The 17,005-nt window shown below is 40.8% G+C and overlaps 1 protein-coding gene across 3 annotated transcripts; it reads right to left on the bottom strand.

Moving 5' to 3' along the window:
• Positions 1–283: 283 nt before the first annotated feature.
• On the bottom strand, positions 284–13,131 carry Casp6 (caspase 6). Of its 3 annotated transcripts, none has more exons than XM_078021816.1 (7): positions 13,110–13,131; positions 7,761–7,803; positions 6,738–6,884; positions 6,180–6,256; positions 4,732–4,907; positions 1,972–2,128; positions 284–915 (listed from the first exon to the last, which is right to left on the bottom strand). In XM_078021816.1, the coding sequence occupies exons 2-7, from the start codon at positions 7,787–7,789 to the stop codon at positions 680–682; spliced, it is 822 nt and encodes a 273-aa protein (XP_077877942.1). In that variant the 5' UTR covers positions 7,790–7,803; positions 13,110–13,131; the 3' UTR covers positions 284–679. The 3 variants fall into 3 exon arrangements, with proteins under 3 accessions (XP_077877942.1, XP_077877941.1, XP_077877943.1); XM_078021815.1 differs by lacking the exon at positions 13,110–13,131 and adding an exon at positions 12,767–12,876; XM_078021817.1 differs by lacking the exons at positions 6,180–6,256; positions 13,110–13,131 and adding an exon at positions 12,767–12,876 and having other exon boundaries at positions 4,732–4,855.
• Positions 13,132–17,005: the final 3,874 nt, after the last annotated feature.

Genomic DNA, 17,005 nt, shown 5'->3' with positions numbered 1-17,005 from the left:
TTAACATTAACAGTCAGTGAATGAGTCCGATGATGGTTGAACAATGTAACTGGAAGTGGAAGATGCTGCCAAATCATGTTTTGCAGGTGTTTATCCTACAGTGCCCAAGAATTACTGTGAACTGTATTCACCCTCATAAGTTCATAAACTAGTTCTTGAAGGTTTTTTTTTTTTTTAATGGGAGTTAAAGTCGTATTTAAAAATGTGGTTACTCCTATTTAGATGAGACAGTAAACATATATAACCAAGTAAAACAAGTCCACTACAATTGCACAAATAAGAATATGACTCAGAAAAATTTAATAAAACATGAATTTCAAGTATTTTATCAAGGAAAACCAATTTACCTAATTCTCAGGTTTCAAAAATATTATGCAATGAGCCTTTATAAAAAAGTCACAAAATACAAGTTAAATCAGCTAAATATTATTGGTAACCTTGCAGTTTACTAAAATAAGAAAGAAAAAATATTTTTTTATGTATAATAAATTCGTGAGGATTTCTTCTCAAACCCTTTCACCATGTGCAACATGATTTTAAAAAAAATTTTAAAAAGGCAGTTCTCTACTGGGCATTAAGCCTGGAAACATTTTAAACTTCTCCAATTAGTGATGCTATTTTATGTAAAAAGGGAAATATATACAGAATACATACAGTAAGTCAAAGTGGCTCCTACTTACTAGATTTTTGGAGAGAAATGCAGCTTTTTAGTTAGCATGGAGGCAAAGCAGGGAACCTGCTTCTTGCCAATTGCATTTGGATCTTTGCAAAAGTCCACTCGGCGCTGAGAAACCTTCCTATTCACCAGAGTGAGGAGTTCCGTGAACTCTAAGGAGGAGCCATATTTTCTCAGCATCTCACACAGATCTTGAATGTACCATGAGCCATTCACAGTTTCTCGATGAGAATAATATCCTAAAAAAAAATTTAAAAATTTTTTAAAAAACTATGAAGAAAAAGGACACTGTAGTTTTCTCTCTTTCGACTTGAAGTGATTGAAAACTACCCATTTTTGTAGTTGGATGCACACCTATAATCCCAGAGACTCGGAAGGCCAAGCAGGAGAATCACAAGTTCAAGACCACCCTGGGCAACTTAGTGAGATTCTATATCAAATGCAGCTCAGTGGTGAGCACCATTGAATCCAATCCCCAGTACTAGGGGGAAAAAAATAAAAGCACTTTATGATTCATGGTACAGAGTGTGTGTTCCAAATCCTCGGAAAAGACTAACTCATGTCCATGATAATGGTTTGAAATTTTTTCTGTTGACTATTCTCATGTAAGAGAATATATTATTTCTATATTTCTACTTTATTGTTATTTCATTTTTATAGTAATGTACTTTTGATCCCAAGACCTTGCACATGCTAGGTAAGCACTCTCTAAGAGGTACATCCTCTGCCCCTTTTATTTTGAGGCAGGGTCTTGATAACTTTCCCAGTTCTCCTGGAACTTACCACCCTCCTGCCTCAGTCTATGAGACAGACATGTACCACCAGGCCCAGATAATTCTAGTTTTATATAAATGAGGTTATTTCTATATAGTTTTCTCCATTAGCTAAAAAAAAAACAAAACAAAACAAAAAAAAAACCCCAAAACTCAACATGGTAGCTAGTGATCTTAAGGTGCAAAATAAGACATCAAAATCAGTAAGTATAGTAGCAAAGAAGAATTGCTATAAAACATTTTCAGCAATGCTTTCCATGGATATTACCACAATGGCATTACCACCATCAATCAATGAGAGCAGGCTGCTAGTATTTGGTATCATTAGACTTGTTTTGCTCACCATAGCACTCAGGAACAATTCTTCTATAAAGTATTTTACACACTCATTTTCTACTCTATGCTATGTGTTAGATCACTTCTATGTCTTTGGTGGACATGGTGGTTGATCCTCAAAGTCCTGATCCAACTCCAATCTGAGACTTGGGACAGCCAACTCTATGTTGTAAAACACCCACTCACCTTCTGCAACAGAGTAGCACATAAGGAAGTCTGCTCCAGCAGGCAGCGTGTACATGGAGGCAGCGTCCACCTCAGTTACATTGTCGAGCTTGTCCTTCGGATGATCCACCACATCCAAAGGAGTTACTGGCACATCATGCTGGTTTCCCCGACACGCCTATAAAGCAGAGAAAGAAACCACCTTCTTTATCAACTGTTTCCTTCCCGAGACTTAACATTTAGAGCAAATGTATATAAATCAGCACCTCTCATATCTGTAACTGAAACCACACTATGAACGGCTGAAAAACTGTGCATTTGGGTTTAGAGGGGATCAAGGGAACTAAAGCTGACCAAGTTTAGTTCCCCTTACATTTCCTTTAGCTGATGTTTTAAAAGTAATTAGTATCCCCAAGTACACACCAAACTGTTGAAAGGTATACACTGTAGAGAAGGAAAATGCATGTTACAGTTTTAAAATTTTTACATATTAACCACATCCATAGCACCAAGAGTCACATTCTATTAAATGTTATAATATTTACCTAATTTTTAAATCAGGTTATATATTTCCAGATGGTGTTTTCCTATTGGTTGGCAGCCACCATAACTTGTCAGTAGCCAAAATGATGCCCCCTGACCTGAGAAGAGCCTGTCATCATACCTTTCTTTTGTTCTCACTTTGAAGTGAGATTACAAATACGCCTCTACTAATTCTGACTCACTCAGAAGCTAACCTTAAATTCTACTCTTAAGTATTATAGGCTTACTTGTGTTCCTGGCCCCAGTACCTCAAAATGTGCCTCTATTTGGAGAAGGGCCTTTAAGGGGTGATTTAGAATGAAGTTATATGGGGGCCCTAGTCCAGTATGATTGGTATCCTTTGAGTAGAGATGAGGATACAGACACACACAGAAGGAAGCTCACGTGAAGACACAGGGAAAAGATGGCCATGTACGAGCCAAGGGGAAAGGCTCAGGAGAAACCGACCCTGCCAACTCCTTGATCTCAGTCTTCCAGTCTCCAGAACAGAGGAAGGAAAAGTTCAGTTGTTTAAGCCACAAAGTCTGTGGTACTTAGTTACGACAGCCCCATAAACTAGATAGTGACCTAACAAGATTCTGTCATACCATTTAAAATGCATCAATTAATTTTGAAATGACTAAACAACCACAATCATCAAAAGAAACAGTCCTGGGTGATTTCAGAGTTGGCATATAAACAGAAGATATGCCTAACATTCTATTTTTACAGAGATAAATCTTAGTATTAAATACCAATAACTTAATGAAATCACGTGCCAAGTTTAAGGCCAGACTGCAGCATAGTGAGACCCAGTCCCAAAGAACAAAAACAAATCTGAGGTGGAGGGAAAGACCGTAACTTGGCTCTTCTGTGGGAGGGCTCTCCTCCTCTAGTAGCTCGTTATTTACTTCCAGTTCTGTTTTGTTTAGAGTCGGCCACTCCCCTTTTCATCAGTCATTTTTTCTCTTCATTTTTCTGTTCATAACCATCCTCCTCAGCTCACCGGTATCCTTCAACTTTTACACTCATTTTCCAGGCTACATTCAACATTGGTAAACTCACCTACTTCCATGATTTCCTGATTACTCCCAAGTTTACTTCTGCAGCCCAGGCCACTTGCCTAGATTTTAGACTTGTGTCCTCCACTCTGTGACAGACACACACTCCAGTGCACTGTCCAAACCATCCTTAGCTTTTCTTATAGCCACCTCCATCTTCAAGGCTTTAGGGCAACATGTGGTATCACTTGATTCCATGCCCTCTAGGCCATTCATGAAAATACAGAATTATAGCACTGGACCATCAGGTTTCCATATCCTATCACCCCAAATCCTGCCTTTTTTAAAAAAAAAAATACTGGGGATCGAAACCAGGGACACTTAATCACTGAGCTAACAGCCCCAGCCCTTTCTATTGTTTATTTTTTATTTTGAGACAGGAACTTGCAAAGTTACTTAGGGCCTTGCTAAATTGCTGATGCTGGTCTCGAACTTGTGATCCTCCTGCCTCAACCTCCGGAGTTGCTGAGATTACAGGTGGGGCCATCAAACCTGGATGGTTTCCTTTTTTTCCCTTCAAAATTACTGATGTGCCAAATGATATTATTCATGCCCCCAAATATTTTTATCCTTAAATCCAATTTAGCAAGAAGGAAATAATCCTGCATTTAGCTGGGCACAGTGGTGCATGCCTGTAATCTCAGTGGCTCAGGAGGATCGAGAATTCAAAGCCAACCTCAGCAAAAACAAGGTACTAAGCAACACATTGAGATACTGTCTCTAAAATACAAAACAGGGATGGAGATGTGGCTCAGTGATTGAGTGCCCCGAGTTAAAAAAAAAAAATCCTGGATTTAGGGGAAATAGGAAAAGATCAAGGCAGGCTAGACTGACCCTCTCTATTCTCATATTCTCCCCACTGTCTTATGTGCTCTCCAGCTCCTGCCGGACCAAGTTGAGTCTGATCAGGCTGCTTTGCCTGGTCATGTCAAAGAGCAGATCCTTTTCCAGCGATGCTCCCTCTATACCAAGCTTGGCCAGAGAGGAGCGTATATTTTATATTATTTCAAATGTTGATCCAAATACCATTTCATTTGTAATGAAGACACCGACCATATTAAGAAAGAAATATCACAGCTCAAAGTGCAATTCTGATTGACCAATTACTAGAGAAAGATACTTTCAAAACTGGCTTTTTTACAATCACATGTACTGAACCATAGATTTATAATTAAGAGGATAATATGATCAGTCTTACCTGAATGATAAATATCTTGGGTTTTCCAACCAGGCTCTTACACTTGTCTCCTTTGAACAAGCCAGTCAATGTCTGAATATCAATTTTGCCATCATGTGCATAAATGTGATTGCCTTCGCCGTGGCTTAGGAAGACACATAAAAAGCAATCGGCATCTACATGGCTGGAAGTTGACACTGTGCAGGACCCCAAAAATGCATATAGAATTGAGCACAAGATATTTGTTATCTACACATAAAAATTCAATAGTAGAAGAAAGATAGTCATGATGAGGGGAATTTGGGTTTTTGTTTTTTTTGGTACTAAAAATTGAACCCCAGGGGCACTTTCCACAGAGCTACAACTTTAGCCCTTTTTATATTTTGAGACAGGGTCTCACTAAGTTGCTTAGGGTTTTGCTTAATTGCTGAGGCTCACTTTGAACTTGCCACTCTTCTGTCTCAGCCTCCTGAGTTGCTGGGATTATAAGCGTGTGCCACTGTGCCCAGCCTAGTGTTCTTTAATAAATGTAAACAATCTGTGATGAAATAATTTATTTTAATCTTAACTTAAATGGGATAATTTATACCAAATTGTATCTTAAAAATGTGAATTACTGAAGTTCAAAGAGATTGACCAAATTTCATTACCTTTTCTTAAACAGAATAATGATGCATAAAACATAAAGAAATGATGATGACATCTCTTCCTTTAAGATTGAAATTGTTCTGATAATAAATTAAAAGTTTTTTTGAGTCAGCAGATACCTTCCTAGAGCAGACTGGAAAGATCCAGAAACTACCTCTCAACAACTGCCCACATGTGGCTGCACCTCCAACACAGGCATGCTCTGTCTATACCACTGAGGGCTTCCAGAAGAGTTAAGATGTGAGTCAATGAGCAAAAAGAAAACCTAGTAAGCAGCCAGTAAAGTGATTTGCAATTTAATTACAAGTCTGAAGAAAGTATGAAATAATTATAATACAAATATTCTAATAGCCCACTAGCAAGTAAGTTGAAAACCCATGACATACAGATGGTTATAAGTTATATTACAATACCCAATGAATAATGATGTTGAGATATAATATTTGCAAATCAACACATATTGCAAATATTTCACAGGCAGTGAAAATCTGGGGTATGAAAGGAAATCAGTTAAAAATGAACCTTCTGAAGCACCAGTATCTGTAGAATTTGCATTTTAGACTTTCACCACTGAATTTAGAGTTCGTTCATTTCTAGAACAATAAACTGTAACTAGTGATATGCTAAATATAAGCTTCAGAGGCAAAGTGATTTGTAAGGTGTCTGGATTTAGTGGGTGATATAGAGGGACATAACCAAATACCATAATCGATACTAAATTATTAGCACTTTTTTGCCACACAGTAATTTATATTTGTCTTTACAGATAGTATAAAGTCCCGTCAGAGGAAGGTGAGCTATTTTATAGCAAAACTACCTACCCTCCTGAATTTTGTGCATCAGTTCTTCTGCTTTAAGATCATTAAAGCATTTCACTTCAAATCCTAGATCTGAAAACCTGGTGATATATTAAATTGAATATTAGCTTATGAGCATTTTTCAGTTGTCAAAATACCCTTACTTCTGAGGAGTCTATACACATTTTTTTATGACATGCAAATCAACTTTTCTTAAGGGGAAAAGAAAAAAATAATAATGATGGTCATCCTTGATCATCCACTACTGCAAAGGCTTTACATAATGACAGCCAATTCAATTTTAAATATTGCCACCTGCCATGCAAGAATGTTGGTAACAATGCAAAGCCTGCTAACATTTAATAGAACAGGAGAAGGAAGATAACTCAGGCAAGCGCTTTAGAAAGGTGTTCTTTTGGGGGGGATTTGTTGTGTGGTACTGGGGATTGAGCCCGCACTTCCTGCTTCATGAACTGTGGCCAAGTAAGGCCTCTGATCTGTTATCAGTGCTCATGAGTTATGGTAACAATTTCCGTTATCACTTAATTGAATTGTGTCATCTGGACACACACAGCAAACTACCTGCGAGTAAGGTTCTCTCTGTCTGCACTCGTGCCTCGCCTCTCCGGCAGCATCAACTGCCAGTAGAACCTCTCGTGATTGAAGATTAGAGCAAGTCCTCTCCTCTTGTGGTCCATTTTGTACTTCTCTGATGGATCAAACATTTCACTGTTAATGAAAAATTTAGAAAGCAATCACTTCAAGTCATATTAAATAGTAAGCCCTTCTAAGGCCAAGGTCAATGTGTAGATAGATATCTGCTGCTTCCACCTGCCAGGCTGAAATTCCACTGGTGTCCCCTGAAGAAGGCTGGACTGGCAAGAAAAGTGCTGAACTACTTCTAGACCCATCAGTAGGCCACAGCCATGTGTCATCCTGAACACCCACCCCAACCACTTGGCTTCGATGTCCCCCCCTCCTACCTCCCCCCACCTTTAGCCACCAAGGACAACAGTCTGGTTCAAGGCCAAGCTCTAACACTAGGCTCATATAAGTTATTAAATATTTTGAACATCTCTCAAGGTCCTCTAACAACCAGGGGCAGCAACTAACCCTCAGATCTAAAATCAACTCCTCCTCAAAGGCAAACACTTTTTACTCAGTTTTATGTATGCTCTAGCTCCCAGAATCCATTCTTGCTTTTACTCTGCAGGATGACCATGACTAACAAAGGAAGAGAATGAAACAGACCCCCTTTGAAATTAAAAGCTCCAAACTGTTTTAACTTCTGGACTTCCTCATGCTGAGGACAGAGGCCAAAGACATTTAAGACTGACATGTTCACTGATTAACATAGCCTACTAACTTTGACAAGTATATATATCACCTGTTTCTATAAATCGTAACTGCTTCTGTGGGACTGCAGAAAAACAATCCAGCTGTTTCTCCCCAGTTTGATCAAACTGCATAAAATTCATTTTTCCTCTTCCATCCTTTGCCTATTTATTATGCAGGTGGTTGAATCCAGCCAACTCGGATCCACACAGGATTCCTTGGCTTGGCTGCCAATCACAAGACCTTTATTTGAGAAGAACACACTTTTACCTTTTATAGTAGGCATCTATTTCTGTCATGTTTTGTTCCCCACCTGTAAAAAAAAAAAAGTTTATTTTTGTTGATTATTTTACTTATTATACTTTTTGACTTATGGTAGAAAAGCACAGCGGGAACTGCTATCCCCCTTCTAACTTATAAACTTTAAGACCTTTAGAAGGGAAGAAAAACTGCTTACTAACAAACAAAGGAGCTAAAACAGTGCAATGCTTTCTCACCAACTCTTACCTGCAAAATAGCCAATCATCTTACAGACAGATATGAAGAAAACTTTTCCCAGATGCATGCACCACAAAATATGCCTAGAGTCACACAGTTCTGTGATGATGGGACTCAAATGAAATACGTAATTGCTTTGTTATGTAGAAAATGTTTTTACAAATATTTTCTGAAACAAACTGAATCATACCAGAGAACGAAAATCCAGGTTGTGGTCAATGCTGATTACCCTCCTAGATGGAAGATACGAAAGTTTGGGTGGAAGAAAGGAAAGGTAAGGCCTGTAAAGGCTCAGATCCTGGCTCTCCTGAATGAACATCAGCACTGATAAAATGGGATACATGCCCACTCCCCTCTCCACTCCTGATCCCACTTCCCCACCCTGTAGGCAGCTTTTCACTGCATCCTTTCCTATTTCCTGCTCTCTAGAGCAGTGCTATGTGTTAGAACTTTCTCTGTTGATGGAACTGTTCTGCATCTGCAATGACCCATGTGGTAGCCACTGGCCACATGTGGCTATTAAGCATGTGAAATGCAGCTAGTGCAACTGAAGAACTCAACGCTGACTCTCAATTAAATTAAATTTATTTTTCCTAGAGACTCATTGTGTTACCCAGACTAGCAGGGAACTCCCAGGCTCTAGGAAACCACCTACCTCAGCCTGGAGCAGCTGAGGATATAGGTACTACAGGCTTGCACCAACCACCCAGCTCTCAATTAATTTAAATATAAATAGCCACTTGTGGGCAGTGGCTTCAATACAACAAGTGTAGTACCTTCTACAATAATGAGAGAATGAATTTGCAAAAATATTACCCTGTAGAAAGCCGCACCTATTGGCTGCAGCAGGATAACCCTAAGGCATGGATTCCTACCCAAGAGTGTTATGTTCCCCTCCATCCTAGAGGGTCTCACTTTTCCCTGAAGAAACACCCTGAGAGTGAAAGGTGGGGAATTTGGCTCAAGTTCCCTTTGGCCTATCCCTCCTGGAATTAACCCAAGTAATCAGAACCAAAGGAGACCCCACAAAGGCATTCATTCCCCTGTCCCTAAGTCAGATTTTTCAACCTGCATCAGAGTTCCTAGTGTGGATGTTAACTTGCAGGTTTCTGGGTCCAACCCAGAATTTGTAGAATCAGGATCTTGGAGGCAGGGAATGACAATCTGCAGTTGTAACAAGGTGAGTTTTACACCAGAGAGCTAAAAGCAGCCTGAACCTTATCATCTCCACCCTTCCAGGGCAGGGCAGTAGCCCACAGATAAGACAGCTTTTCACTCTGATCTCACCATAGGGAACCAGGTACTTTCTACTCCACATACTGCTCTGTGGAAATAATACAGGACTTTGTTTCTCCCACATTCAAAAGCTGTCTTGCACCTATTTTCTTTAGATAACTTCACCTCTTATCTTTTAGCCAATTACACTATAAAGACTCAATTGAGGGCTGGAATTGTGACTCAGCAGTAGAGCACTTGCCTAGTATGTGCATATGTGAGAGGCCCTGGATTCGATCCTTAGCACTACATAAAAAAGATAAATAAATAAAATAAAGATATTAAAAGAAAAAAGACTCAATTGAATCACTTTCAACTATGCAAATGAAATCCATGTCAGAAAGCCAATCATCTTTCTCACCCCCAAGAATTCTGCACAGCTTGGAAAGTACCCAGTCTCAGTGTTGGTGAAGGAGGTGGCAGACCCTGTAGCTCATCTGCCCAAGTAGCCACTGAGTGCTGACTCTAAGGTGGCTCAAAGTGTACCTGAAGGAAGCTATGCCAAATGGCCAGTCATCAACTAACCCAAGTCCCTGAGAGTGAAAGTTCTGGAGATGAATTCTTTTTTTTTTTTTTTTAATATTCTTTAGTTGTGCACAATATCTTTATTTATTTTTATGTGGTGCTGAGGATCGAACCCAGGGCCTCACACATGCTAGGCGAGCGCTCTACCACTGAGCTACAACCCCAACCCCGGGAGATGAATTCTTGACTGGCTATTTAAAGCTCCTATTTTTCAGAATTCTTCGAAAAGGAACTTCACAATTCTTCCTAAATGGTATAACTTAAGATGTGGGTTTCAGTTGTCTTGAATATTTCCCTCTTTTTAGTCAAGACCTATAGATTTAGGAATTGCTAGTTAGTTTTAAGTGCTCAAGAAAATCTGTTTAAAATGGCATCCGATTTCAAGGTTAACAAATCAAACAATCTCAGCAAGGGATTTTTAAAAAGTTTTTTATGGCCAAGTACAGTGGGTCACACTTGTAACCCAGCAACTCAGGAGGCTGATGCAGGAGGATCTCAAGTTTGAGACCAATCTGGGCAAATTAATGAGACAGTGTCTCAAAATTAATAATAATAATAAACTGGGGGCAGTGGTGCTCCCCTGTAATCCCAATGGCATGGTAGTCTGAGACAAGAGGATTGTAAATTCAAAGCCAGCCTCTGGGATGGCAAGGTGCTAAGCAACTCAGTAATAAACAAAATAGGTCTGGGTTGGTGGCTTAGTGGTTGAGTGCCCCTGAGTTCAATCTCCAGTACCTCCAAAATAGATAAATAATAAAGGGCTGGTGATGTAGCTCAGGTGGCTGGGACAATAACCATGATGTAATAATGTTCTCTGTAATCTGTGGTTGAGCACCCCTGGATTCAATCCCCAGTACTGTGAAAGAAAGTAAGTTAGTTAATTAGATGTTGTTAATTCTATCGGTGTAAAAAGAAACTCAGCTTTGGAAACTTTGGTTCTAATCCTGGCTCACTTCAACCTTCCCTTAAATTTGTTTTTTGTTATTGTTGTTGTTGTTGTTTTTGTTTGTTTGGTACTGGGAATTGAATGCAGAGGTACCCAACCACTGAGTGAGTCACATCCCCAGCCATTTTTTGTATTTTTTTTAGAGACAAGGTCTTGCTTTATTGCTTAGGACCTCACTAAGTTGCTGAGGCTGGCTTTGAACCTGCCATCCTGGCTCAGCCTCCAGCCACTGGGATTACAGACATGTGCCACCATCCAGAATGGCTTTAATATAAATAGCACACTGTCCTGTAATACCAAGTAATAACCAAGGCCAATGATCAATCTAGTGAGCAGCCAATCAGCCATAGAGACATATGTCAAGATCTAAGTTCCAACACATTTCTGGAGTTGATAAACTTTAGCCACAGATTCCAGAGAACGTAATACATCATGAGTACTATCCTGGCCACCCTGAGCAATAAGAACAAGCCATCAAAGCTTCCAAGAAGAGCACTTAACAAACATCCTTATACTACCCATAAATTTTTTTTAAATGCCTAAAACTATAAATTACTTTATTGACAAGAGAACAAATTTTAATGAGATGCCCTATATGATGTATAAATTCCTGTTCATCTGTATCTATTTATCAAAAACGTTTCCATCATTAAACCTTCTCACTTCTCCTTTTCTGTTCCACCATAATGTAACTCCTGCCTCCTTGTTCCTTAAGTCAGATTAATTTTTTACAAATTAGCCACTCCTTTTTTCCCTCACCCTAATTTCATAATTGCTTCAGATAATTCTACCAGCTACCATTGGTCCATGGGTTGGTGGCACAAGAGATACCTTATCTCACTCAGCTACATAGCCATAGGGATAGGAAAGTGGAACTGGTCTGCTCTAGGTCAGAGCGCTGCAGTGAAGATTGAAAGCCTGGTGGAGGTGGATTCTAAAGTCTCTGCACAACATCACCAGGCTCCCTCCCACCAGAGATGGAACTACTACCTTCCCAAACTAGATGTACATTCTGTCGTGTAAACAAACCTACCCATATTCTCCATCAGCCACCTGTTTGCTAACTCTACATTAAATAAACCACTTTGGGCCTAGAACTCACTGGAAAAGGTAGGGGTAGAGAAAGGAAGCAGGTGAGAAATCCGAAGAAAAGGATTGGGGGAAGGGTGGCAGTGACTAGCGCCCAGACATCCTGGACCCCTGCAGCCTTCCCACTCAGCTCCTGGCTCCTTCCCTCCGTTCAAAAGCTGGTCCGTCCAGTCCAAGGCCACTAACCCCACAACCACGGTGACTTCTACAACTTGCCTCTGGAGTAAACCTTCCTTTATGCAGCAAAGAAAGCTCTGAAATAAAGATGCTCTGCAACCGGCTGTTAGCATTTTCACCTTTTTAAAAACGATGGCCAGGCTTGAAGTTTCTAAACTTTACCAGTAATAAAATGAGTGACAGAAGAACGTCCTGAAGCACGATTTGCAGTTGACTACTTTGTAAAAATAATAATAATAATTGTGATTTCCATCCAAACCGTCCAACAGTAGCAGGTTTCCTGGAAGCAGGAGACCGGGAGGCTGCCTCGGGTTAAGCCCAGGCAACCCCAGGGGCCTCTGCCCGGGCCCCCGCCGGCTAACCATGCTCCCGCGATTCCCGGTAAGACCACTTCTTTTTACTTCAAAGTGAACAAACAAGAATCAAAAGTTGACCTCCCAAGTTAACTTTTCACAAGGCCAGGCGCCGGGTGTGCGGGCCGCAGCCTTTTAAAGTTTAAACGGCCCCGACGCCTGGAGAGGGATCCCCGAGGAGGACAAAGGCGGCAGCAACACGCCCAGCCCCGGGCGCCGACACCGAGGCTTCGAGAAGGCGGTGCCCCGACCCAGGGGGTTCCCCGGGCAAAGCGGGCCCCACCGCACCCGAGCGCTTCGCCCCCAGACCCGCAATCACCGGAGGCCGTCCAGCAAAACCGGAGCAGCCTGTGCGCCCTCGGGTCTGCACACGCGCCCCCACTACCCGGAGCCCCTCGGCGCCCCGCACCTACCTGCTGGGCCGGGACCCCAAGACCCCAGAGACGAGCTCATAGCGCCCCGCGCTGCCAGGCGGCCGAGCGTCGCGCTTCCTGGAGCCCCGGGCGCCCCGCCCGCCCCGCCCCCGGCCCCGCCCCCGCGCCCCGGCCCCGCCCCCGCGCCCCGGCCCCGCCCCCGCGCCCCGGCCCCGCCCCCGCGCCCCGGCCCCGGCCCCGCCCCCCAGCCCCCCCCCGCCCCCGCCGCCCCCCCCCCCCCCCCCCGCGCCTCCCTCCGAGTTGAAGCGCCCTCTGGCCACTTCCCCTCGGTCCCGAGTTCCTGGGGCTGTGGAGCGGGGAACTGTGAACCACAAATTCTCACCAACTTCCAAGCCCAAGATAAACCTCGCCCTGCGGAAATCCCCGTTGCCACCCAGAGGACCCACGACGGCCCCGGGGCCAAGCCCCAGGCCTCGGCAGATCACCTCGGGGAGCTCAGCCCGCCCTCCCCCAGCCTCCAGCGACCGCTCTCCCCGGCTCCCTCCAGGTAGAGGGCGGCCTCTGCGCCCGTTCACACACACCCCGGAGCCTGACTGTGTAGGGCTGGTAATAAAGTAATTTAATGCTTGTTGTTTGTCCAGTGGATGTGCAGTTAAATATGACCAGAGGCGACTGTGGAGGGCCCACTTTTTTTTCTACTGGTGCATCGTGGTTGTACATAGTGATGGGGTTTGTTGTTACATACTCGTACACGATATAACCACATTATTTGGCCAAAATCACTCCCCAGAACTCCCCCTCCCCGCTCTCCTCTGTTCTACTGATCTCCCGTTGGTTTTCATGATCCCCGCTCCCAACTAACCTTTCTTTTCCTTTTTTCCTCTCTAGCTTCCACAAGAGAGAAAACATACCACCCTTGACTTTATGAATTTGACTTATTTCGCTTAACATAAAGTCTTCACGTTTCATCCATTTTCCTATAAGTGACAGAATTCATTTTTCTTTATGGGTGACTAAAAGTCCATTGTGTATATATATGCCACATTTTCTTTATCTCTCTATCTATTGATGGACTCCTAAGCTTTGTTTGCTAGTATGAGTTGTGCTGCTATAAACTCGGGTATGCATGTATCACGACAGTATGATGACTTTAATTATTTAGGATACCAAGGAGTAGTATAGCTGGGTCATATGGTGGTCTCATGCCTAGTCTTTTGTGAAACCTCCATACTGATTTCCATAGTGATTGTTCTAATTCACAATTCCACCAACAGAGTAAAAGTGTTCCTTTTTCTCCACATCCTATCCAGCATTTATTGTTGTTTGTATTCTTGATGACTGCTATTCTAATTGGAGATGAAATCTCAGTATTTTGATTTTCATTTCCCTTATTACTAGTGATGTTTGAATATTTTTCATATATTTGTTAGCCATTTGTATTTCTTCTTTTGAAACATGTCTGTTTAATTCATTTCCCTGCTTATTAATTAGGTTGCTTGGGCTTTTTTCCCCCCTCTTTTGATGGTAATGCTTGAGTTCTTTATATATTTTTATTAATATATAATTAACATATATTATTGTATTAATCTTCTGTCAGAAAAGTAGTTAGTAAAAATTTTCTCCCATTCTGTGAGTTCTCTCTTCACATTCCTAATTGTTTCCTTTGCTGTGCAGAAACTTCTTAATTGATGCCATCCCATTTATGAATCTTAGCATTATTTCCTGAGCTTTAGGAGTCCTATTGAGAAAGTCGTTGCCTATGCCTATATGCTGGAGTGTTGACCCTACATTGCTTCTATTCTAAATTTTCTGATCTAATTGCTAGGTCTTTGATCCATTTTGAGTTGATTTTTGTGCCAGGTGAGAGATAAGAGTCTAGTTTCACTTTTCTACCTGTGGACAAACCAATTTTCCCAGCACCATTTGTTAAGGCTGTTTTTTCTTCAGTGTATGTTTCTGGTCCCTTTTTCAAGGATCCTAGGTTTATCTGTCTTCTGTACCCTTGTTCTATGTGTCTGTTTTAATGCTAGTAGCATGCCATTTTTGTTACTGTAGCTCTGTAGTATAACTAAGGCAACTACATTTTCAAGTCTGGCTTTCATGGCTAGAGCTATGCAGAATTTGAAGACAGAGTATGTGTCCTCACAAATTAAATGCTACTGAAACAATGTGCATATTGCCGCATGTAAATAGAACAAATTTAATTTAGCTCCTCCTTGCATAGTTGGCCAGCTATTGTGTAAGTTACTTCAACTAACAATTCTTTCATGTGAGATGAAAAGATGACCTCATTTTTTTGCAACTCCTGTGGACCTTGTCATTTAAAAAGTAATTTTAAGACAATTTAAGACAGGAGGGGATTAAAATGTGTTAAGTCACCATTTCTTATACATTTAATGAACATATAGGATGCTTAAGTATAAGGGATCCATCTCATAAATGTTATTCTATTTTGAGGGAGAGAAATTAAATCTAATGTGATGACAACTTGCCCTAAACATGCTTGTTTCAAAAGACTTGGGCATTAGAGTGTAAAAATAAAGAAGGGTTTTTATTCAAACCAAGTCATTTCCTGTTCATTTCATTGTATACATAAACTATTTCAGAGATCAAGTAGTGGTGTTTGGGTTGTTCTTTGCTGGAAAAGCCAATGTCTCCTTGAGTAGGAAGCCCTCATTAATCATTTGAACTAGCAGCACAAGGTTGATTCAGCCCAAATTGCTCCAATTTACCTCCTCCCATTTCAAGACTGATGCAAGTCAACAGATTACCAGCTACCATGTTTCTTCAAATCATTTCCTCCTAAAGGTAAAAGGAGTTTAAAACTTGTGTCAAGATGGTCTTTCAGGATGTTAGTTCATCTTGTAACTGGCTTACTGAATAATTTTTTTCCTTGTCCTAACAACTTTTCCTTGATTCATTGGGCCCTTTTGGAGTGTGTAGTATAGAAACTTAGGTTCCATAAATTATTGTCCTAATAACTTATTATACAATGAAGTCATGGAATATCAGTATTTCCCTCCTACAGTGGTTGTGATGATTGGATTCAGTGGCTGCAAAATACTCAGAACAGTATTCACCATGTGGAAAGCTCATGAATAGATGTTATTGTTCTATCACCATATCCTTTTACTCACTGAAAGAAGGTTTTTGTTTGTTTGTTTGCTTGTTTGTTTTTTGGTTTCTTCATTACATACCAGTAATAACATGGACTGGGGACCAAGCATTCAATATAGGGGCCTTTGGGGCACATCAAGATCCAAACTATAGCAGTACTTATTTCAGAATTATAAATATATGACTTTAGATTTTTAAAGCAAGAGCCAAGCACAGTAACTGGTTAAGTGCCTAGGACGAGAAAGCAAGCTGCACTGGGTTCTAATCCTGGCTCCATGTTATTAACTGAGACATTTAAGCTCTCACAGCTTCAAATTCTTCTCTGCAAAATGGAGACCCAATCTACTCCAAAGAGTTTTTGAGATGATAAATGTCAAACTCCTAATACATCTAGCCAACAGTAAGTTTTCAGTATGCTAGTTTCTTTTAGCTACTGAAAATTACTTAGACTACTTCTCAAACTGTGACTTCTGAATCAGCAGTATTAACATCACCTGGGAACTTGTCAGAAATGCACATTCCTGGGTCCACTTCAGACCTATAGCATCAGAAACTGGGGGTGAGGGCCAACAATGTCTTTTAGCAAACCCTTCAGTGATTCTGATGTACTCATGTTTGAGAATCAACTAGCCTAGAATCTTACCAAGCTCTCTTATCCTTCTCAAAGAAGAAAACAAAAAGAAACCAAAAAAAGACCCCCCCCAAAAAAGCAAATCCATTTTATTAAAAAAATTCAGATTAAGAACCAAAAGCTAAATGTAACTTGATTTTTCCTATATCCAAATTTTATTGAATTTATTTATTATTTATTATTATTTATTGAATTTAGCAAAACTGAAGGTCTTAGAGCTTGTCACTCATCCTAGGAAGGAAATATATGGAATAAAATTAAGTTGAAATAATTCTAAAATTTAAATTTTGGTGTTTTTAGAGTTCACTAACATTCTAATTTTTTTCTTATATAAATCATAAAAAATTCTGATCTGATTCCTAAACTTAAGAAAATGTGAAAGCCACAAAGAGATGTCTGTAAAATTGTCTGCAAGGAGATTTTGAAGGATATTATGGATATTAAATAAGTAAGTTTGAAGGGCTGGCGGTTTAGCTCAGTGGTAGAGTGCTTGCCAAGCATTTTGAAGCCTGAGTTCAATTCCTAGTCTG

Source organism: Ictidomys tridecemlineatus, chromosome 9, assembly GCF_052094955.1.
Source record: "Ictidomys tridecemlineatus isolate mIctTri1 chromosome 9, mIctTri1.hap1, whole genome shotgun sequence".
NCBI lineage: Eukaryota > Metazoa > Chordata > Mammalia > Rodentia > Sciuridae > Ictidomys > Ictidomys tridecemlineatus.
The sequence above is the reverse complement of the archived record's forward strand: the minus strand, read 5'-3'. Positions and strand labels throughout refer to the sequence as shown.